Source organism: Nyctereutes procyonoides, unplaced genomic scaffold (assembly GCF_905146905.1).
Source record: "Nyctereutes procyonoides isolate TBG_1078 unplaced genomic scaffold, NYPRO_anot_genome, whole genome shotgun sequence".
Taxonomy (NCBI): Eukaryota; Metazoa; Chordata; class Mammalia; order Carnivora; family Canidae; genus Nyctereutes; species Nyctereutes procyonoides.
Genome location: NW_026575043.1, coordinates 18,802,283 through 18,822,149, shown reverse-complemented (window position 1 = coordinate 18,822,149; position 19,867 = coordinate 18,802,283). Strand labels below are relative to the sequence as shown.

The window sequence follows — 19,867 nt, the reverse complement described above, 5'->3', positions numbered from 1 at the left end:
TAAAGGCGACAATAGCCAATTACAGCTGGTGGGGTCGAAAAACTAATGGAAATGGCTCTGAAAGGAATTTGGGAGGACAACCAGGGACATTTGAATATAAACTGAACATCGGGTGATATTCCCAAATTATTCTTAGGTTTGACCACGTATGGTCGCTATTCAGGACAATGTCCTTATTCTCAAGGCGATGCATACAAGACATATTTGGGGGTTGAAGCTGCTGCAACTGACTTTCAAATAATTCTGCAAAAACAAGCACTTGGGGCTGTGTGTGTATGTGGAGAGAGAGAAAACAAATGTTAATGAGCTGGAGGATGGCTGTGCAAACGCTCGTTGTACACTCTAAATTTCTCTGTGGATATAAACCTTTTTTTTTTTTTTAAGTTCAGGTTTTTATTGAACATGGTTAAGGAGGTTTAGTTAAAAAAAAAAAAAGACCAAGTCCACGTCATCATCAGACTCCTCAGATTCTTCCTTCGTTGCTTCCACTTTGTTCCCAGCAGGGGCAGCAGAGGCGGACCGGGCAGGACCTTGGCTGGTGCAGCGCCAGCCGCTGGGGCAGGTCCACCAGCCCCTCCATTGCTTCGAGGCTCCCGATGCCAACAGTGGCCAGTGCCTTCCCAAAGACGCCTGGCCAGGGTCGTTCAAAATTAAATGAGGGCACTGATCTGCGTGGCCGCCACTTCACAGTCGTGCAAGAGGAGGGCGGAGCAGACGCCGGCAGGCTCCGCGGGGGAGGCCATGGGGCGGAGGAGCGCCCCCAGGGAGCTGTTTGTGGCAAGAAGACCTCACCCCAACGCGGCCTGGCCTCATCGGAAGGACTGAGCATCTCAGCGGCAGCGGAGGGGAGGACGAATAAACCAATTTTTTTTTTTTTTTAAGTTGGGGGCAGCCCGGGTGGTTCAGCGGTTAGCGCCGCCTGCAGCCCGGGGCGTGACCTTGGAGACCCAGGACCAAGTCCCACATCGGGCTCCCTGCATGGAGCCTGCTTCTCCCTCTGCCTGGGTCTCTGCCTCTCTCTCTGTCTCTCTGTGTCTTTCATGAATAAATAAATAAAACTTAAAAAAAATTTTAAAATAAAAAGTTGGGGGCAGCGGTTTAGCGCCGCCTTCAGCCCGGGGCGTGACCCTGGAGACCCCTGATCGAGTCCCACGTCGGGCTCCCTGCATGGAGCCTGCTTCTCCCTCTGCCTGGGTCTCTGCCTCTCAGTCTCTCTCCGTGTCTTTCATGAATAAATAAATAAAACTAAAAAAAATTTTTTTAGTAAAATAAAAATTTGGTGGGGAGAGGGAGGCTGGGCAATGCAGCATCCCGGAGCACTCGCACAATCCTGCAAAGGACCCGGGAACACCTCCCTCAATGACAGCTCCCGCCCCCGCCCTCTCCCCATAGGCCCTCCCGAGCACGTGACGACGGCTGACCCCGCCCCCGGCTCCCAGAAGCCTGCGCGCGCGGGCCGCCGGTAGTCGGACGGCTTCCCGCTGGCCCGTCGGGCGCGGCCATGGCGGCGGGCGAGCCGCCCCCGGTGGAGGAGCGGCGGCGGTTGCAGCAGGAGCTCAGCGACTTCGTGGAGAGCTGCTGCCGGAAGCTGGAGGAGGTGACGGCGTCCCTGGGCTGGAGCCTGGATCGGCTGGACCCCGGGGCGGAGGGGGCGGCAGAGGTGAGGGCGACCGTCAGCCCGTCAGGCTGCGGTCCCGGGTGGCGGGGGAGCCGTGGGGGGAGCCTGGGGGGGGACGCCCGGGACTGGGCCTCGGGGGGAGGAGCGGGGAGGCCCGGGACTGGGCCTGGGGCGCCCGGGACGCCTGCGGGCCTGGGGGGAGGGGGGCCCGGGAGCGGGCCTCGGAGGGGGAGGGGCGGGGGCCCGGAGCGCCGGAAGTGCGGTGCGCGGAGGAGGTGAACCGCGGTGGGCGGGGGGCTTGCCTGGAGGCGCGGGGGCCGGGCCGCCGAGTGTTGCCGCGGGGGTGGAGGTGGGCCGTCCGCTTTGTCGTGTGTCACGCGGATGCCGAGTTGCCCCGGATTCGGCCTCTGCAGGGCGCGGGAGTTCCCCTCGCCTTTCTCTGCCTTCAGAAATTAGGTCCACTTCTGACCGCGGCAGCACCCGCTGTAGGATTACTAGAGGGAACCACCAAGTGCCACCAGGAAGGCCGCGACTCTTCGAGCGTTAGAAGCGCTTTAAAAACTGTAGGCAGGGGCAGCCCCGGTGGCGCAGCGGTTTAGCGCCGCTTGCAGCCCAGGGTGTGGTCCTGGAGACCCGGGATCGAGCCCCACGTCCGGCTCCCTCCGTGGAGCCTGCTTCTCCCTCTGCCTGTGTCTCTGCCTCTCAGTCTCTCTCTCTCTGAATGAATGAATAAATAAATCTTAAAAAAAAAAAAAACAAAACTGTAGGCAGGAGGCACCTGGGAGGCTCAGGGCGTGACCCCAGGATCGAGTGCTGCATCGAGCTCCCTGCAGGGAGGCTGCTTCTCCTCTTCCTGTGTCTCTTCCTCTCTTTCTTTCTGTGAATAAATAAATAAAATCTTTAAGAAGAAAAAAAAAAAACTGTAGGCAGGAGTATTAAACAGTCCTGATTTTTTGGTTGGTTATTAATGGGGTGGGAGGAGGGAAGCGCTTCAGTGTGGGTAATGCACAATCTCTAGTGCTCCTTCTGGGTTTATCACAGTCATTATTTCTCCCAGGTTTATTTTATTTTTATTTATTTATTTTAAAAAAATATTTTTTATTTACTTATCCATGAGGGAGAAGCAGGCTCCATGCAGGGAGCCCGATGTGGGACTCCATCCCGGTTCTCCAGGATCAGGCCCTGGGCTGAAGGCAGCGCTAAACCGCTGAGCCACCTGGGCTGCCCTCTTTCTGGGTTTATTACACTGTCATTATTTCTCCCAGGTTTAAGTTAACTTGATTGATTCCCCAAAGACCCTTAAGGCATATCTGACTTGTGCACAAACAGTTCTCATTTACTGTATTTTTTTTTTAAGATTTTATTTATTCATAGAGACAGAGAGAGAGAGAGGCAGAGACACAGGCAGAGGGAGAAGCAGGCTCCATGCAGGGAGCCCGACGCGGGGCTCAATCCCGGGTCTCCAGGATTAGGCCCTGGGCTGAAGGTGGTGCTAAACCGCTGAGCCACACGGGCTGCCCTTGTTTACTGTATTAAAGGCATCACAGAAATTCTAAAATTTGTTTCGGTCGTATTAAAGAATCTGAATTTTGGGGGATCTCTGGGTGGCTCAGCGGTTTGGTGCCTGCCTTCAGCCCAGGGCGAGGTCCTGGAGACCGAGGATCAAGTCCCGCGTCAGGCTCCCTGCATGGAGCCTGCTTCTCCCTCTGCCTGTGTCTCTGTCTCTCTCTCTCTCTCTGTGTCTCCCATGAATAAATAAAATCTTTTTTTTTTTAAGTAGTAAACATTTAATGGTATAATCATTTAAATGTGTTCCCTTGGGGATCCCTGGGTGGCTCAGGGGTTTAGCGCCTGCCTTCAGCCCAGGGGCGTGATTCTGGAGACCGAGGATCGAGTCCCATGTCAGGCTCCCTGCATGGAGCCCGCTTCTCCCTCTGCCTGTGTCTGCGCCTCTTGCTCTCTGTCTCTCATGAATAAATAAATAAAATCTTTAATAAACAAATGAAAGAATGAATGTGTTCCCTTGTGGTGCCTCAGTGGCTCAGTTGGTTATGCTTCCGACTCTGTTTCTCCTCAGGTCGGGAAATCATGAGCCTCACCTGGGCTCAGTGTGCAGTGGGGAGTCTGAGATTCTCTCCCTCTGCCCCACCCTGCCTGCGTATCCACCTGTGTGCGCGCACTCTCTCTCAAATAATCTTTTAAAAAAAATAAAATTTTTGTTCCTTTTTTCTTTGCTTTCGTTTCCTTTTTACAGGATGAAGTTGTGATATGCCCTTATGATTCTAATCATCACATGCCTAAATCCTCTTTAGCGAAGCACATGATGTCCTGTAGGTTGAGGAAACTCGGCTACACCAAAGAAGAAGAGGTACCATATATTTATTGCATATATGTCATGCAATTCATGCATGAATAAATTCAGAATATTTCGAAGGTGTAGTGTGAGGTTTTCTGATCTAAAATACTAGTCATTGGGATCCCTGGGTGGCGCAGCAGTTTGGCGCCTGCCTTTGACCCAGGGCGCGATCCTGGAGACCCGGGATCGAGTCCCATGTCGGGCTCCCGGTGCATGGAGCCTGCTTCTCCCTCTGCCTGTGTTTCTGCCTCTCTCTCTCTCTCTCTATCTCTATCTCTATCATAAATAAATAAAAATTAAAAAATATATATATAAAAATAAATAAAATACTAGTCATTTGTGGGGTAGAATGGTACTTGCCTAATTATGCAAAATTTTTAAAGAAATATTTAAATACTAATCTCTTGTTCATGTAAAATCTTAAAATAGTTATCTGTTACATGAATACTAACTTTGTTTTTACTGTTTAGGATCAAATGTATAATTCTGATTTTTTCTATGAGAATGTGAAGATACCATCAATTACTTTGAGTAAGTAATAATTTAGTAGATTATAACATAAAAGTATCTTAGTGTAGACATTGACATTTCATTTTCGAATTATCAAAAGAATGGATTTTATAAGTATGTTTATGATTAAGAAGGATGTTTATACCTTAAGAGAATGTAGGATTAACTAATATACAGTCAAACTAGTTTGCTTAATCTGGAATTTAGAGACCAGTGTTATATTAATAGGCAGTGAAAAGCCGGCATAACTTTGTACAGTAAGTAGATACCTTTTTTCTTGCATATAGCAAAATTCTGGCCATAAAACACGGTTTGCAGACTGAGGCTGGAAATGTATTCCAAGTGTTCACAGCCTGTGTGGAGGTTAAAATCCCAGGCTCTGGAATCAGAATGCCCTGATTCAGCTCCTAGATTTATCGCTAATAGATTTATGGCTTTTAGCAAGTAATTATACCTTTTTTGTTGCCTAAATTTCTTTTAGCGCCTTTGTGAAGATTAAATGATATAATATATGTAAAATGCTTAGAATAATGCCTGACCCTTAGCTGGATTTAAGAAATGGTAGCTCTTATTGGTTGCTCAAAGTTGTAGCAGCTACTGCAGCATGCCTTGTGATAATGTTTTCTAAACTGCCTGAAGTCCGGTTACTTACTGGGTTCTCTAGCTAAATCTGAAAGAATTCTGTATTCAGGTTACCTAGGTGGGGATGTGGGTTTTTTCACTCCTAAGATTCTGGAAGGATTGTCAATATGCCCAAAGAGCTTGGATTGGAAACAAGTTAATTAATCATGGGCACCGATGATTCATATTGTGTTTATGGGTGCTTTTTTGACAGATAAGGACTCACAATTCCAGATAATTAAACAAGCTAGAACGGCAGTTGGAAAAGATGGTGATTGTTATAATCAAAGTAAGTGGCATCATAGTTTGAGCTAATTAATGATTTGAACTATTTCTGTCCCGCAAGCAGAGGTTACTAATTTTTAAGAAAAGTCTTGTGGAAACAGTTACATGGGAAAAGTTCATTTTACACTTAACATTGGACCAATGTGTTTGGTATCAGCTTCATTAAGTAGATATTTTCTGCTCAAATACAGCAGTCTCATTAGACCACTCCATGTCTTAGCTAGGGGTTCATGCTTTGCAATCACCTAATACGTGAGATTCCCTTGTAGAAAATTCTTGTTAAGATATTGGTATCTAAATCCCATTGAGACTGTCTTACCCTGAGATTTCCTCCCCCCCCCTCTCTATCAGTCCATTGTTAAATGTCAGAATATTGGAATGCAATGTAAAAGGAAAGGCCTATACTAAGAGTGGTCTTCACAGCTGCCCTTCAAATACAGTCCAAACACAAAGTTTTACATAGAGTGTCAGAAAGTTTGTGGGTCCCTTCGTGCCCAACTTTGGAGCTGAGTTAAGAGTTTCTGCCTGGGACTTACTTGAGCAGAAACTAGGTTAGCATTTTTAAGTATGAGAATTTAGGAAATGAAAACAAAATGGATTGAAAACATAAAAGTAAATGAGTAAATAGTTACTAGATTTCTGAACTTAGATATAACATGTAGCCACAGCATGACTGACTCTTCTTATAAGCATTTCTGAGTTGTCTTTGAACCTTCTGAAGGTAGCTTTCTCTGATATCTTACCTTTTCCTCCCCCTCATTCTTTCTAGCCAAATTATATTCATTAGTCCATGGTTAGGATTTGTTTCTCCTTTGTTGAAGTTCAGAGTCTTCACCCATTGTTCTAAGCCAGTATTTGGATTTGAATTTTTTTTCCTACGTTGCATTGTGGCTCCAGGAGGTACTCTCTTACCTTTCCTGTACATTACAGTGGTTCCATAGAGCAGCCAGAAGCACATTTTCTTGTATTTCCTGTTTTTAAGCTCCCATTTTTATGTACTTTTTGCCAAATTGCAGGGTTTTTTTTTTCTTTGAGGTTAGACATTTGGCTCTTATTTGAAGAGATTACTGAGCTGTGATCAGACAAGTCTTTTTTTGGCTCCTGTTACTGACTCTACTCCCGTTTACTTAATGAACCATTAAAAAGTAGAAGATTTTTGCTATTGTGTTTTGGAGGGGTTAATAGTTAAAGGCCTTTTTTGACCTAACTAGTTAGATTCACTGAATTTGTTTTGCTAGAGTTGAAAGAGAACTGGAGGATCATCTAATCCAGTGCCTGTGTTTTAGAGATGAGGAAACACACCCTGAGAGTAATGATAAGGTTCTGGTGTGTTTGTTCTGAAGGCTGTCAATACTTCAGTTTTTTGTTTTGTTTTAAGATTTTGTTTATTCATGAGAGACACAGAAAGAGAGGCAGAGACCCAGATGGAGGAGAAGCAGGCTCCATGCAGGGAACCCAGTGTGGGACTCGATCCCAGGAATCTGGGATCCCACCCTGAGCCAAAGGCAGATGCTCAACTGCTGAGCCACCCAGGCATTCCAATACTTAAGTTTTTTTTAAAAGAGATTCTTTCTTCATAGCTCTTTTATGTATTCATTTCTTTTTTTGTAACACACTTAACATAGACTGGATGAGTATTTTTTCCTCCTTATTAGGTAAAGAAATAGAGGCACAGAGAAATGAATTAATGCTCCTTTGCTAGGGGCAGCCCCGGTGGCGCAGTGGTTTAGGGCCGCCTGCAGCCCAGGGCGTGATCCTGGAGACCATGGATCGAGTCCCACGTCGGGCTCCCTGCATGGAGCCTGCTTCTCCCTCTGCCTGTGTCTCTGCCTCTCTGTCTCTATGAATAAAAAAAAAAAAAAAAAAAAAAAAATACTCCTTTGCTAGATAATAATAATAATAGCAAGACTTGGTAATAGCTGGGCTGGACTGAGAACCAAGTTCTGGATTTGGGTACACATTCTGAACGGAGTTACTCTCTTTTCTGTTAGAAACTACATTTAGTGAAACTTACAGATTACGAATCTAGATAATGCTCAAATATATTCATTATTTAATATGTCAGAATTAAGTAGAAGAATACCACAAACTTTCAAATCTGTACCTACTCACTGCTTGCTATTATTAGTATTTTTCCTTGTTTATTCTGGTTTGTGTAAGCCCGTTTTAAAGAAAGAAACTAGTTGCTTGGCCTGGAACAAATGACAGTTTTTCTGAGGTTTTGTTTCCTTGTCTGTAGTATAAAACTATCTTGTAGTGTTGTTTAGAGTAATGGAGATAATGAATGCTAAACTAGATGGAGCTCTAATAATTGGCTGCTAATGTCTAAGCAATTTAATTTCTAAGCACATTAATGTCTAGAAAGTGATATTAAGATAATGAAATGGGTGTGAATTTTATATATGTAAGAGAATGTTCTCAAGTTTTTTTTTTATTTTATGACTAAGTCGTAAGGTAGATTTGGACCTTGAATTTAGTTCTTTACAAAAGCAAAGAATTATTTTGAATAATTCCTTCAGTAGAAAATTAAGAGGCACTTTTGTTGTGGCACTGTCTTAAATTAAGATTTAACTTAAGAATTTTGTTATATGATTTGTCACCCTCTTTTTAAACCCTTTTTTCATTTTGTGTTGAGTTCTGCAGTTTCTCTATAGACATTATTTTTGTGGCCCATTTATGTCTTTAGACATTTTAAAATCTTATAGCCCAGAACAAGAATCTCTTTTATATCTCACTGATTTGTTAACTTTGAAGGAAGAATGACTAACATGAATAATTTAGTTTTCCATTTAATTAATATTTTGTTTGTCATGAATTTTTTGATGAGTTAATTTATGTTTCCATTTCATCACTCATACCAGGTCACCACTCAGTGTACAGAATTCTCAATTCATTAACCTTTGTGAAAGCTTGAAACAACCATTAGATCTACCTACTTATTTTCGGATGTGATTACCTTGGTTAGTTTTATAACCAAGATGCTAATTTTAATCATAAAGAGTCATTTTATATTAAGTGGTTTATCTTTTTCCTAATACATGTTTTCATGACATATATTAGAATCAGGGCCATGATTTGAAGATCAGTGTATTATACTAAAGAACCCTCAAGAGACCCAAGAGGAGTGGTTCTAGGCCTAATCTGTTCCTACCACTTGTGAGGCTTCGGCAAGTCATTTCACCTCTATGGGCCTTAATTTCTTTTTCTATGATGTTTGGAAATTGACTCTGTGTGAATTCTCCCTAAAATTCTGAATTTGTAGCTTTAAGCCAGTACTCTCTACTAATATTTAGTATTATATGTCATGTTTAAGATGCTCTGTGATGGCAAAAGTGACTGAAAAGGAAGAATTAGAGTTACTAAAAAGCTAGATTAGAATTTTACTTTGGGTGATGAAAAAGTTCAGGAGATGGACAGAGGTGATGGTTGCAAAACAGTAATGTACTTAATGCCACTGAGCTGTACACTTAAAAATGGCTAAATGGTAAATTTTATGTTATGTATATTATACCACAATTTTAGGAAAGCTACTACAAAATAAAAGTAGAGGATCACAGAATTTAATATGATTACAGTGCATTCAGATGTACTTTTAAGTCATATAGAAGCTTGTGTTTGAAAACTTACTTTTTATGGAAATGTAAGCTTATTTGTGTTTATCCTTTTTTTTTCATCAGAAATCTCTATGTTCTGAATGATTTGAATGCAGTTTGTTGTTTAACTTTTCCTGTACTTTTTCTTTTTCAGTATTTGGGGTGAGTATAAAGAGGAATTAGGAACCTGAATATACTCCTTATTTAAAGATATGCAGTATCCTTTTTGCAAATGATATCCTTTTAAAAGTATCACTCAAATTTCTAAACTTTATCGTAACCACTGTCACAATATTATAGTCTTTGGAATTTTAGTTGAATTTCAAGGAACTGAAGTATCAATCTTCACCATACAGAAATTTAAGATGAGTAAAGACAACTCCAAAATATTTAAAGGAGGAAATTATATTTCTTTGTCTAAAAGTAACAGGCAGAGGTTTATGTGGAGCTTGCTCATATCAGTGTTTTCTAATCTTTGTATTTTTCTCCCAGCTTTTTAGAGCCTATATTCAAAGGAATTAGGCTTATGAAAGTTAACCATTTTTATCGTACGAAGTTAAATGTTTTAACACTTGCTTGGATAAAAAGGCTTTTCCTAATGTCTATCAGACTTAGAGTGAAACTGATTGACTTGAAAGGAAACCCTTCTCCACTAATTCAGAACCCTTTGACTAATACAGGACCATGTATTGTTATCCATGGCTATTCACGAACTCATATTCAATGTAACACTCCTTTTAATTTGTAGACAAATGTAAAGTCGTTTCTCTTTTTATGTTGTAGTGCTTAGTTCATAGTTTGCTCTTATTTAAATTTTTCTTTTGCCTCTACCTAGGAAATCAGTGAGGTTAGACTTTATCAAATAAAAGTATCTGGGAAGAGCTACTGATCTTAACCTTGTTCTATGAACCAGTTATTACTTCAGAGTAACCTAGGAAACATTAGTAGCTCATGTTCATTGTTTGCATCAAGTGAATAATGAAGGCTAGAAAGAATTGTTTTAAAACAATTGCTTTATTTACAGTTACAATAATTTTTTATTTCTTTGAGAAAATTTGAATCTCAAAGCAAAAATTTTCTTCAATGTTTAATACATCATATCAAGGTATTGTATTTATTTTCTTTCATTAATGAGCAGATTTTAGAAAGTTCTATGACTATTGGGGGGGCACTGCTGCTAAGTTATTAAAATTAATTTGATTATACCAATATGCTTCCTCTTCAGAAGATTAAAAATTTAGTCTCAGTTTATTCTTTCTCTGGTCTGAGGAGGTTTGGGATTTCTCCTACTTAAGTAATTGTGTTTTGCTCTTTAGCTCTAAGTCATTGCACAAGTGGGATATATTTTGAGTATGGAATACCTAAGTTGCTGTCTCATGTAAAGACATTTTTTTACACATTTTTCATATTTCCATAATTTATTTTCAGAGGGACTACAATATGTATTACCCATTGAAAGCATCCCCCCGCCCCCTGCTTTTATGGGGAAAGCCTATAAACAGAAGGAAAGTTAGTATCTACTTTTGTAATACTGGTAGCCTTTTAAAAATTGTTACCCAGAAGGTTTTCTTATGAGCAAATTAAATTATCTCTGGTTATTACTGCCTGCCTTCATGGGATCTGACTTAATACTGTTGGAGAGGATAGCAAACATCCACAATACATCCTTTCTGTGGATATAACATTGAGGATAAAGTCACTGTTTACCATTTATCACATAGATGGACATTTTGTATGTTAAGGGATTATTACGAAAACATTTGTGTTAATATCACATTATTACAGCACATGTTTAAAGCTAAGGAGTAGATTTTAAATCCACAATGCTTCATGTATTGTTTATTCTTGTGGTTTTATTTTTACCTTAGGGATTTATTCTTCATTACCTGTTGAAGTTCCTCTGAATCACAAACGGTGCGTTTGTGATCTAACCCAAGCTGATCGTCTTGCCCTCTATGATTTTGTAATGGAGGAGACGAAGAAAAAGCGCTCTGATTCACAAATTATTGAAAATGACAGTGATCTGTTTGTAGACTTGGCTGCCAAAGTCAATCAAGGTTTGAGATGGATATTTATAGTTTTATATTTCTTAATTGTGATTTCATTCTGTGCGTGTTATTAAGCTTTAGTTGTCAGACTACTCTGAACTGGAATAGGATGGTTTTGCATTATCTAACATTCACATGTGTATAAAGATGTTTTCTCAGTGCATGAAATTGTGCTCCCTTTCACATTAAGCACACCTTCCTTCTGTAAGATCGTTACTTACAGCTGTGCTGGTCTTTGTACCTTAACAACGTGAGGTTCAACTAATGGCTAGAGAAAAAAAAATGATATAAGATTTAGCCTATTTCTATAATATAGAAGTTTTGGGTGTTTCCATGTTTCAACATGGAAACATGTTGAAATATGGGATGATTGTAGTCTTTCTTCCTGTTAATTCATAAGATTTAAAAGCTTCCAAGGATATAATAATTATATTTTATTTTTTTTTATTAGATAATAGTAGAAAAAGTCCAAAATCTTACCTTGAAATCCTGGCAGAAGTGAGAGATTATAAAAGAAGACGCCAGTCCTATAGAGCTAAGAATGTTCACATAACCAAGAAATCCTATACCGAGGTAAGTTTTACATAATCTTTTAGTGGTTTGTTGAGAATAGAAATTTCCCTTAGGTAGTTCTCCAAGCCAGCTCTATGGATTTCCACAGTTCCTTGGAGGTTATCTTTTTTTTTTTTTATTTTTTTTTTTTAATTTATTTATGATAGGCATACAGTGAGAGAGAGAGGTAGAGACACAGGCAGAGGGAGAAGCAGGCTTCTCCCGACGTGGGATTCGATCCCGGGTCTCCAGGATCGCACCCTGGGCCAAAGGCAGGCGCTAAACCGCTGCGCCACCCAGGGATCCCCCTTGGAGGTTATCTGAAAGAAGGTGCCTTTAGGGCAGCACACCTAATTTGTATTTGCTCCATTATTGTCAGATCCACTGTGCCAAGCAAAGGCTTTTCAGGTACAAAAATCTTAGGTAAAGAGGCTGCACAATCGTAAAAAAAAGTGCTTACTTTTGAGAGAGTAGTATTACGTCGTGATAAGAGTGTAGATTTTGGCCTTAGACCTGGGTTAGAGTTTTGATCCTGCTGCTTATTTATCATTGGCTGTTTGACTTGAACAAGTTTTTTGACCATTTTATTTTTTTCACCATTTTAACTATAACTTTTTTTCATTTTATACAACTTTGTATGGTTATAAGAATTGATGGAGATAATGCATGGGGACACAGAAATTGGCCAAGAAATGACCTTTGTCTTTGCCTTACAGAAATTTTAGTGTGCTTTTATGTACTCTGCTAAATACTTGGGCTTAAGAAAAGTCTGGCATAAGTTATTTATATGTTAATCTCTTGATACATGTTTAGACTTATTTTCAGACATCCTTTAGTGGATACAGCTGTTTAATTTTTTGATACATGAGTTACCTTGCCCAGACTTTACAAACAATTTCCTCATTGAAGCTTTGAATTCTTAGCACATTATTTCTTTCTTCTTGCTCTGATTTCTGTGACTGTCCATAATCTGGCCTCATTTTACCAAACATTTTCTTTTGCTTTAATCTAGCATGTCTCTTAAACTGATTCTGATTATACACATTTACTCTTATCTCTGTGTCCAAATAACATGTTTTCTCATCTTAAATGCTCTTTATTGTTATGCTTTTAAATCTTGATCAGTTTAAGGCCCACTGTCTCCATGAGGTGCTGGTTGACCCAGTCATTCGCTGTTCTATTGCTTTTATGCTTTCTGGACCACATAGCTTAGTACTTAATCGTATGCTGTTCTTTTCACGCTTAAAGTATATGTTTTATACTTAAGTTTTCCAGTAGAGGTCTGGGACCATGTCATACTAGCTAAGTATTCTTACAGTCCCTCACATACTTGGAGGTTCATCAGTTGTTTCTTCTCTAGTCTCAATACCTTATAATCAAGTGTTAGTGTTCTTCACAATTTTATGGTTAATTTTTTATTTTGGAAATATTCAAATCTATACTAAAGTGAATGGAATAGTCTTATGAACCCCATTGTCACTGTCACTCAGCCTCAACGATTATCAACATGTGACTTTGTCATTTTATTTATATTCTCACTCACTACCTCTTACTTTCTCCTTCCTCCAAACCGATCATTTTGGAAGCAGATCCAAAACACCTTTCACCTGTAAAAGCTTCAATGTTTACAAATCTTTCAGTGATTTATCATATTTCTGATCACAGCTTTTTCAACATTTTATCTATTTCTAGCTTCATTCATATCCTGTATAATTTTTTTTTTAATTTGGACTAGAACCTAAACTTTGTCAAATTAAAAAAAATTTATTACTTACTGTACTTATTATGCATAACACACTGCTGTCGGTAGGGATAAATGGCATACAGACCCCACCCACAAGAAGCTTAGTATAGTTTAACAAGTGAAAAAGATCTTTCAAAATACAGATTGCATTAAGTGCTAAAATAAAGTGAGATCAAAGTTTGTGGGAGAAAGGAGTGATTCTTTTTAAAAGTTAAGATTGCTATAGGCTTGATCGAGAAGATAGCGTTTGAAGGAAAGGGAGAAGCAGGAAGGATAAAGAATGTCTGTTCATTAGCTCTTTCCTGTGTGGCAAATCTGGAAACTGTCCAGTAACATTCAGGTTTCAAGGAGCTCATGTAGGGCTACTCTGGAAGTGCTGGAGCTGGACTTGGAATTTAGGTATGCGTGACTCATGTCACATGTGTTAGATTTTCACAAGAGAAAATGGTAGGGGAGGGGAAATGATGGATAAAGATATTCCAGGTGGAAGGGCTAGTGTTCCTTAAAAAAAGTACAGGAGTTTTCCAGAGATCCATCAGTAATCTAGAGTGGCTACTCTTAGCTACTTATCTCAATTATCCAGTAAGAGATAAGGCTGGTTTCAATTATGTGATGCAGTAAAATCATGAAAGGCTTCAGAGGCCCTATTAAGGATTTTGGACATTGTTCCATTTTACTTTGGGAGCCCTTGAAAGTTTCTTTGACATGAGGAGAAACTCCATCTGTCCTGAACTTTACAGTGTGCGTCTTTGAGAGTGCCCCTTATCCCCTGTACCTTCTTAAAATATCACCTAATTAGGCATGAGGGAAGTGTAAGCTTCTATTTTATTTTATTTTATTTTATTTTATTTTATTTTATTTTATTTTATTATTTTATTTTATATTTTATTTTATATTTTATTTTATTTATTTTATTTTATATTTTATTTTATTTTATTTTATTTTATTTTATTTTATTTTATTTTATTTTATTTTAAGATTTTATTTATTCATGAGAGACAGAGAGAGAGAGAGAGAGAGATAGGCAGAGGGAGAAGCAGGCTCCATACAGGGAGCCTGATGTAGGACTCGATCCTGGGACTCCAGGATCACACCCTGAGCTGAAGGCGCTAAACCGCTGAGCCACCAGGAGTCCCAAGCTTCTATTTTAGTTTCATCTGTGCCTCCCAGTTGACTAGCCCTGTGCTTGATGGCATGGAAAGAAAAAACTTTCAAGTGGTTCCTAGAGGTAAGGGATTTTTATGTAGTCTCTTAGGAAAAGTATCTGTGAAGTGACTAGAATGTTTCATATTTGGGCTGTCATCTTGACTTAATTATAAAGTTGTTAAAAATTTTTATTTGTAAATAATTTCAAACATACGAATAAGTTGCAAAACTAAAAACAGTACAAAGAAGTCCTGAATACCCTTTACTCAGATTACCTGTTGTTAACATTTTGTCCCATTTGCTTGTCATTTGTGCTCTCTTTTTACCTGTATAGTTTTCTTTGTTTTGATCTCTATCTGTACATTATCTTTTTTTCTAAACTATTTAAGAGTAAGTTACATACCCCATGATTTTTTTTATTGCTTCTTAGTATATACTTCTTAAGAATAGGGATATTTTTCCTAACACAGTTATAATATAGTGATCAACTAGCAAGTTTATCATTAATTATAGCACTTTCATCTACCATTTATATTCCAATTTGACCATTGACTTTTTTGTGTTCTCTAAACTGCTCATGTCCCACAGTCCATTCTGTAGAATTCTTAGTAAATATTTGGATGATTGTTAACAGTGATTTTTCTAGCTTTATATAATTTTTTTAAAAAACTTTCTTACCTGAAATTGGGTGCTTATCTCTTCTGAGGTGATACGGGATGTCATAAATGTGCACATGGAAGAACTCAGCAGTCATTGGCAAGAAGAGCAGGAGAGAGCAGAGGATGATGCTGAAAAGTATGTCATGGTGTTTACCAGTGAAAATCTCTTTATAATCAGTTACATTATAATTATTTAATAAAATTTTAACATTTTTCAGAACATTAATATTAGCACACCATAATTCATAAAATACTTAAATTGTTTCATGTTGTCATTGTTCAGGATTATTATACCAGAGATTTTGTGTTAGCATTGCCCTTTGACAATTTTGGGGAAACTAATATACTAGTGAAATAGTGAGAACGTAAAACATATAAGAGCTATGTTTCTTTGTCCTCTCACAGAATATATTTCTCGGCTCTGTCATTGTTCTTATACAGAATATTCAACTTAAGCTGCTGTGTCTGTGTGTGTTTGGTGGAGACGAGTGGTTGAAACTGATCTTTGTGTTTCAGGAATGAAGAAAGGCGATCAGCTTCAGTAGATTCACGACAGTCTGGTGGAAGTTATTTGGATACTGAATATTCACGACATAGAAAGGATCGGAGTAGGAGCCCACATAAGCGAAAAAGAAATAAAGATAAGGATAAAAACTGGGACTCGAGAAGAAGGAAAGAGAGGTAAGTCTAACACGGCATCATCTGATGGTGAACTATTTACTCTTGAAAAGTAAATAGAGCCTTCTGTTGTAGACAACCTTAAGAAAATGGATTGTAAGAGTAAGTTACAGTGGAGAGAGTAATTGATGAGAATTCTTAGCATTTATCTGATTTCAGTTCAGGTACTCACAGCTCTGGTGGCATAGTTTTCTGTGTGCCTGATTGGATATGGCTTTTTCCCTCTTGTACTCCTTGTTTCCTAGCCAGGATATATGGAGGCGATGTCTAGGTAGGAAGTTAACTCTTTCTTCTGCTCCTTCCACCATCCTTTTTCTTGTCATTTCTTTCTCTTGCTAATTCCTGAATCCAAGGGTCAGAGAGAAGATCCAAACTTTACTGTCAAGTTACTTTTGCCCTTGTTAATATGTCTGATAGATTTTTGACAGCTGGAAAGATATAACTAATACTAAAAAAATAAATTTGTATATATATATTTTTAAGGTTTTATTTATTTATTTGTGAGAGGACACAGAGGGAGAAGCAGGCTTCACACAGGGAGCCCAATGTGGGACTTGATCCTGGGATTCTGGGGTCACGCCCTGAGCCGAAGGCAGACACCCAACCACTGAGCCACCCAGGGGTCCCTAAAAGAATAAAATTAAATCAATTGTGGTCTGTTTTGGTGGTTTACCTGCTTAAAGGGCATCTACCTGGATCTCAGTGTTAGTCAGGTCCTTAACTCTTTTTTCATTCTGACCCTCTTTCCCCTGCATTCCCTATTCTGGATAATGGGATGACCATCATTGGTTCACCTAAGCCAGAAATCATGGAGTTGTTTTAGTTGCTCCTTTTTTATTCCTACTTTCTTGTTAGTTCCTAATTGCTTTTGGTTCTATCTGAGTATACCTTGTATGCACCTCCTTGTCTCTATCCTTACTGCTTTCCATCTGGGAAATGATAGTTTTCCTAATTGTTCTAACCACCTATAAGCTTACCCCAAATGGAGTCATCCCTTCTTTACTGCCCGAGTGAATTTTCACTCTTAAAACTCTTTGGGGGTAAAAATCCACATTGTATAGAATGGTTCCCAAGACCTCTAGGATCAGGGCTCCTGCCGACCCATCCTTGTATATTGCCACCCCCACATGAAATGCCTAAATTATGCTCTAGTTAGCCTGAATTACTTACAGTTCCTCTTCTAAACTGTGTCTCATTTATTCCTTTTTATGTTAGATTCTGCTGCCTAATTTTAATTTTTTAAAACCTGCTTGGTAAACTCTTTCTTGTCCTTTGAGACCCAGCTTAGTCATTTCCAGGAAGCTTCTCACTCACTGAGGCAGAGCTGATCTTTCCATTTTGTCAGCACTCTGCCTACCATGTATTTTTTATTGAAGTTATTACTCTCCCTACTAGACTGAGCTCCTTGAGTCCATGTCTTCTTTAGTTGTATATGCACAGTATTTGTCTAAAATAGCCTCTCAAATGGTATCTTGTCCTTCTCCAGGGCCACTGGTGATCAGGAACTAGTAATGCTTATTGGTTTAATAATTTTGCTCATCTTATTTATTTCATAGGTTTAAAGCTAGGTGTGATTTAGTCCTGTTATAAAAATGAAATATCTGCTTACTAATCCCTTTTGATTCATATATAAATGATATTTTGTAATTATTATACACAAATAACTTATCAGTTATTGTGCTTTTTACTTCTTTCTGGTTTATGTTAACAAAAATGCTTTTTCCATTTAAGTAATTTTTGGCATCTCTGATCTTAAGTTTTTATTGACTTAAATACATTAGCCTCAAATGTAAACATGAAATAATATGTCTTTAGAGGGGTTATATTTAGAGTTTAAATAGAATTAGTTGGAAATACTTCTCAAAAGTGCAGGGTTAATCTTTGATATCCATGCCTGAGGTGCAATGAATTGAATGGAGTTGATAGGAACCAGGATATCAGAAAATTTCTGAATTCTTTCCATGACTTTAACATTTTATTTGAAATGAACTCTCTGGTCCTCTTTATATTCAAAGTTAATTTTAAAGTGGAACTCTAAAGCTCAATTTTTTAAAAATTTCATTTTGTTTATCCCCATGTCAATTTTGTCCTTTAGTTTTTTTGCATATTTACTCTTAAAAAAAAAAGTACTGTTTAGGGGCATCTGGCTGTCTCCGTTGGTAGAGCATGTGACTCTTTATCTTGGGGGCAGGATTTCAACCCCCACATTGAGCATAGAGCTTAATTAAAAAAAAAAAAAAATACTGCGGCAGTCCGGGTGGCTCAGCGGTTTAGCACTGCCTTCAGCCCTGAGCCTAATCCCAGAGTCCTGGGATCGAGTCCTGCATCCGGCTCCCTGCATGGAAGCCTGCTTCTCCCTCTGCCTGGGTCTCTGCCTCTCTGTGTGTGTGTGTGTCTCTCATGAATAAATAAATAAAAACTTAAAAAAAAATACTCTTTAGTTCTGAATGCATCTTTTAACTCTGGTGAGTTACTATTTCAAAGTTCTGATATTAAAATGTCCACCGTCTGTAATAGTTTTTTTCACTCCTGTCATTTCAGGGATGGAGACAGACATCATAGTCATAAAAGAAGAAAGCAAAAAATATAAATGAGGTATTTGTGCATGTATTAATTATGCTTATGCCATGATAACCAGTATGCCAATATTTTAATTACAGTTGCTTTGAGTAGGAGGAGACTGTGTTTATATGACTCACTTAGTGGTCAGAACATTAATTTTCAGTAAGTACTTATGTTTCATACCATGAGTACACTATTATGCCTTCTAGCTTTGTTTGACTTACATTTTAATAGATGATTGCTTCCTATTACTAATTTTGTTTCATTCTTTGTGATAACTTATGTATCAGAAAAATTCTTAAGTCAATACTTAAACTGTATACATAACACATGAATACATCCTCATATTAAAAAATGAAACTTTATAGCTAAGATTATCATTCCCTTGGAAAACCACCTATAATTCCTGTGGCCACCTCAGTAACTGCTATTTACTACTACACTGGTGAAATGTTATAGGGAAAAATGTAAATAACTGTCAGAAGGGGAATGGCCTGGTTAAATAAAATATAGTATAATTGTGATAGATTACTATGTTGGATTTAAAAGAAATGAACTTTATTTATATTAACATTAGATAGATCTCAGAAACAATGCTAAGTGAAAATTGTAAAGTGCAGAAAGATATATACAAGTTATATTTATGTACAAAATAATATACATTTTCTGTGACCATATATGTATGTAAATATATTTTTAAAGGGTCATGAAGGACCCATACCAAACTCATAACAGTAATTATTTGGGGGAGGAGTATAGATGGGAGAGGTGGGAAGTGAAGGTCAAAGTGATGGTCAAAGAAAACTTTAGCTTTATCGTTAACATTAATTTTTAAAAATAAGGTATTCATGTTTTCACTTGTTAATTAAAAATAGATTTTAATTAAAAATATTGTCATTTTCTTTTATGTAAATCATCTTTATTGAGGTACTGTTTATATTTAATAAAATGCACCCATTTTAAATGTATGTTTCATTGAGTTTTGACAAATTTACACCCCTGCCAGTGAAGTCATCACCTTGATTGAGATAGAGAACATTTCCAACACCACCCAAAATCGCCATGTACTCCTTTTACTCTTCAATTTCTCTACTGTACCTCTAGGCAACCACAGATTGGGTTTTTGTTGCTGTTGATTAGATGTATCTTTTTTAGAATTCATATAAACAATACTATAATATGTACCTTCCTCCACTCCACATATTTTTGAGATTAATCATGTTGTGTGTGTCAGTCATCTCTTCCTTTGTGTTTGCACTATGTTCTGTTGTCTGATGGTCACTCAGGTGAAACTTTGGCATTAAATGTTAATCATCTCCTGTCTAATAGCAGTATCTTGAATCTTTAGAAACTGAGGATAGAGATTCCAAGGTATGTTCCAAATAGAAATGAAACTTTATTTATTTTAATAAGTAAGTGACAATGACAGAAAGGTTGACTGGATATAGATCAGATTGGCCATTAGACTTTAGGTATGAAAAACAGCCTTCAGATT

The 19,867-nt window shown here is 38.6% G+C and overlaps 1 protein-coding gene across 1 annotated transcript; it reads left to right on the top strand.

Annotated features, from left to right (window-relative positions):
- Positions 1-1,455: 1,455 nt before the first annotated feature.
- Positions 1,456-19,745, top strand: SNRNP48 (small nuclear ribonucleoprotein U11/U12 subunit 48). Its single transcript, XM_055322868.1, has 9 exons — positions 1,456-1,660; positions 3,873-3,986; positions 4,445-4,505; positions 5,320-5,394; positions 10,852-11,040; positions 11,483-11,604; positions 15,180-15,268; positions 15,649-15,813; positions 18,352-19,745. Exons 1-9 carry the CDS (start codon positions 1,502-1,504, stop codon positions 18,398-18,400), a joined length of 1,023 nt encoding a protein of 340 aa, XP_055178843.1. The 5' UTR covers positions 1,456-1,501; the 3' UTR covers positions 18,401-19,745.
- Positions 19,746-19,867: the final 122 nt, after the last annotated feature.

Excerpts from the sequence above, each read along its gene's own strand:
- SNRNP48 (XM_055322868.1), top strand. The coding sequence starts at position 1,502 with ATGGCGGCGGGCGAGCCGCCCCCGGTGGAGGAGCGGCGGCGGTTGCAG. Across the intron at positions 1,661-3,872 it reads GGGCGGAGGGGGCGGCAGAG|GATGAAGTTGTGATATGCCC; the intron begins GTGAGGGCGACC and ends TCCTTTTTACAG. Across the intron at positions 11,041-11,482 it reads GGCTGCCAAAGTCAATCAAG|ATAATAGTAGAAAAAGTCCA; the intron begins GTTTGAGATGGA and ends TTTTTTTATTAG.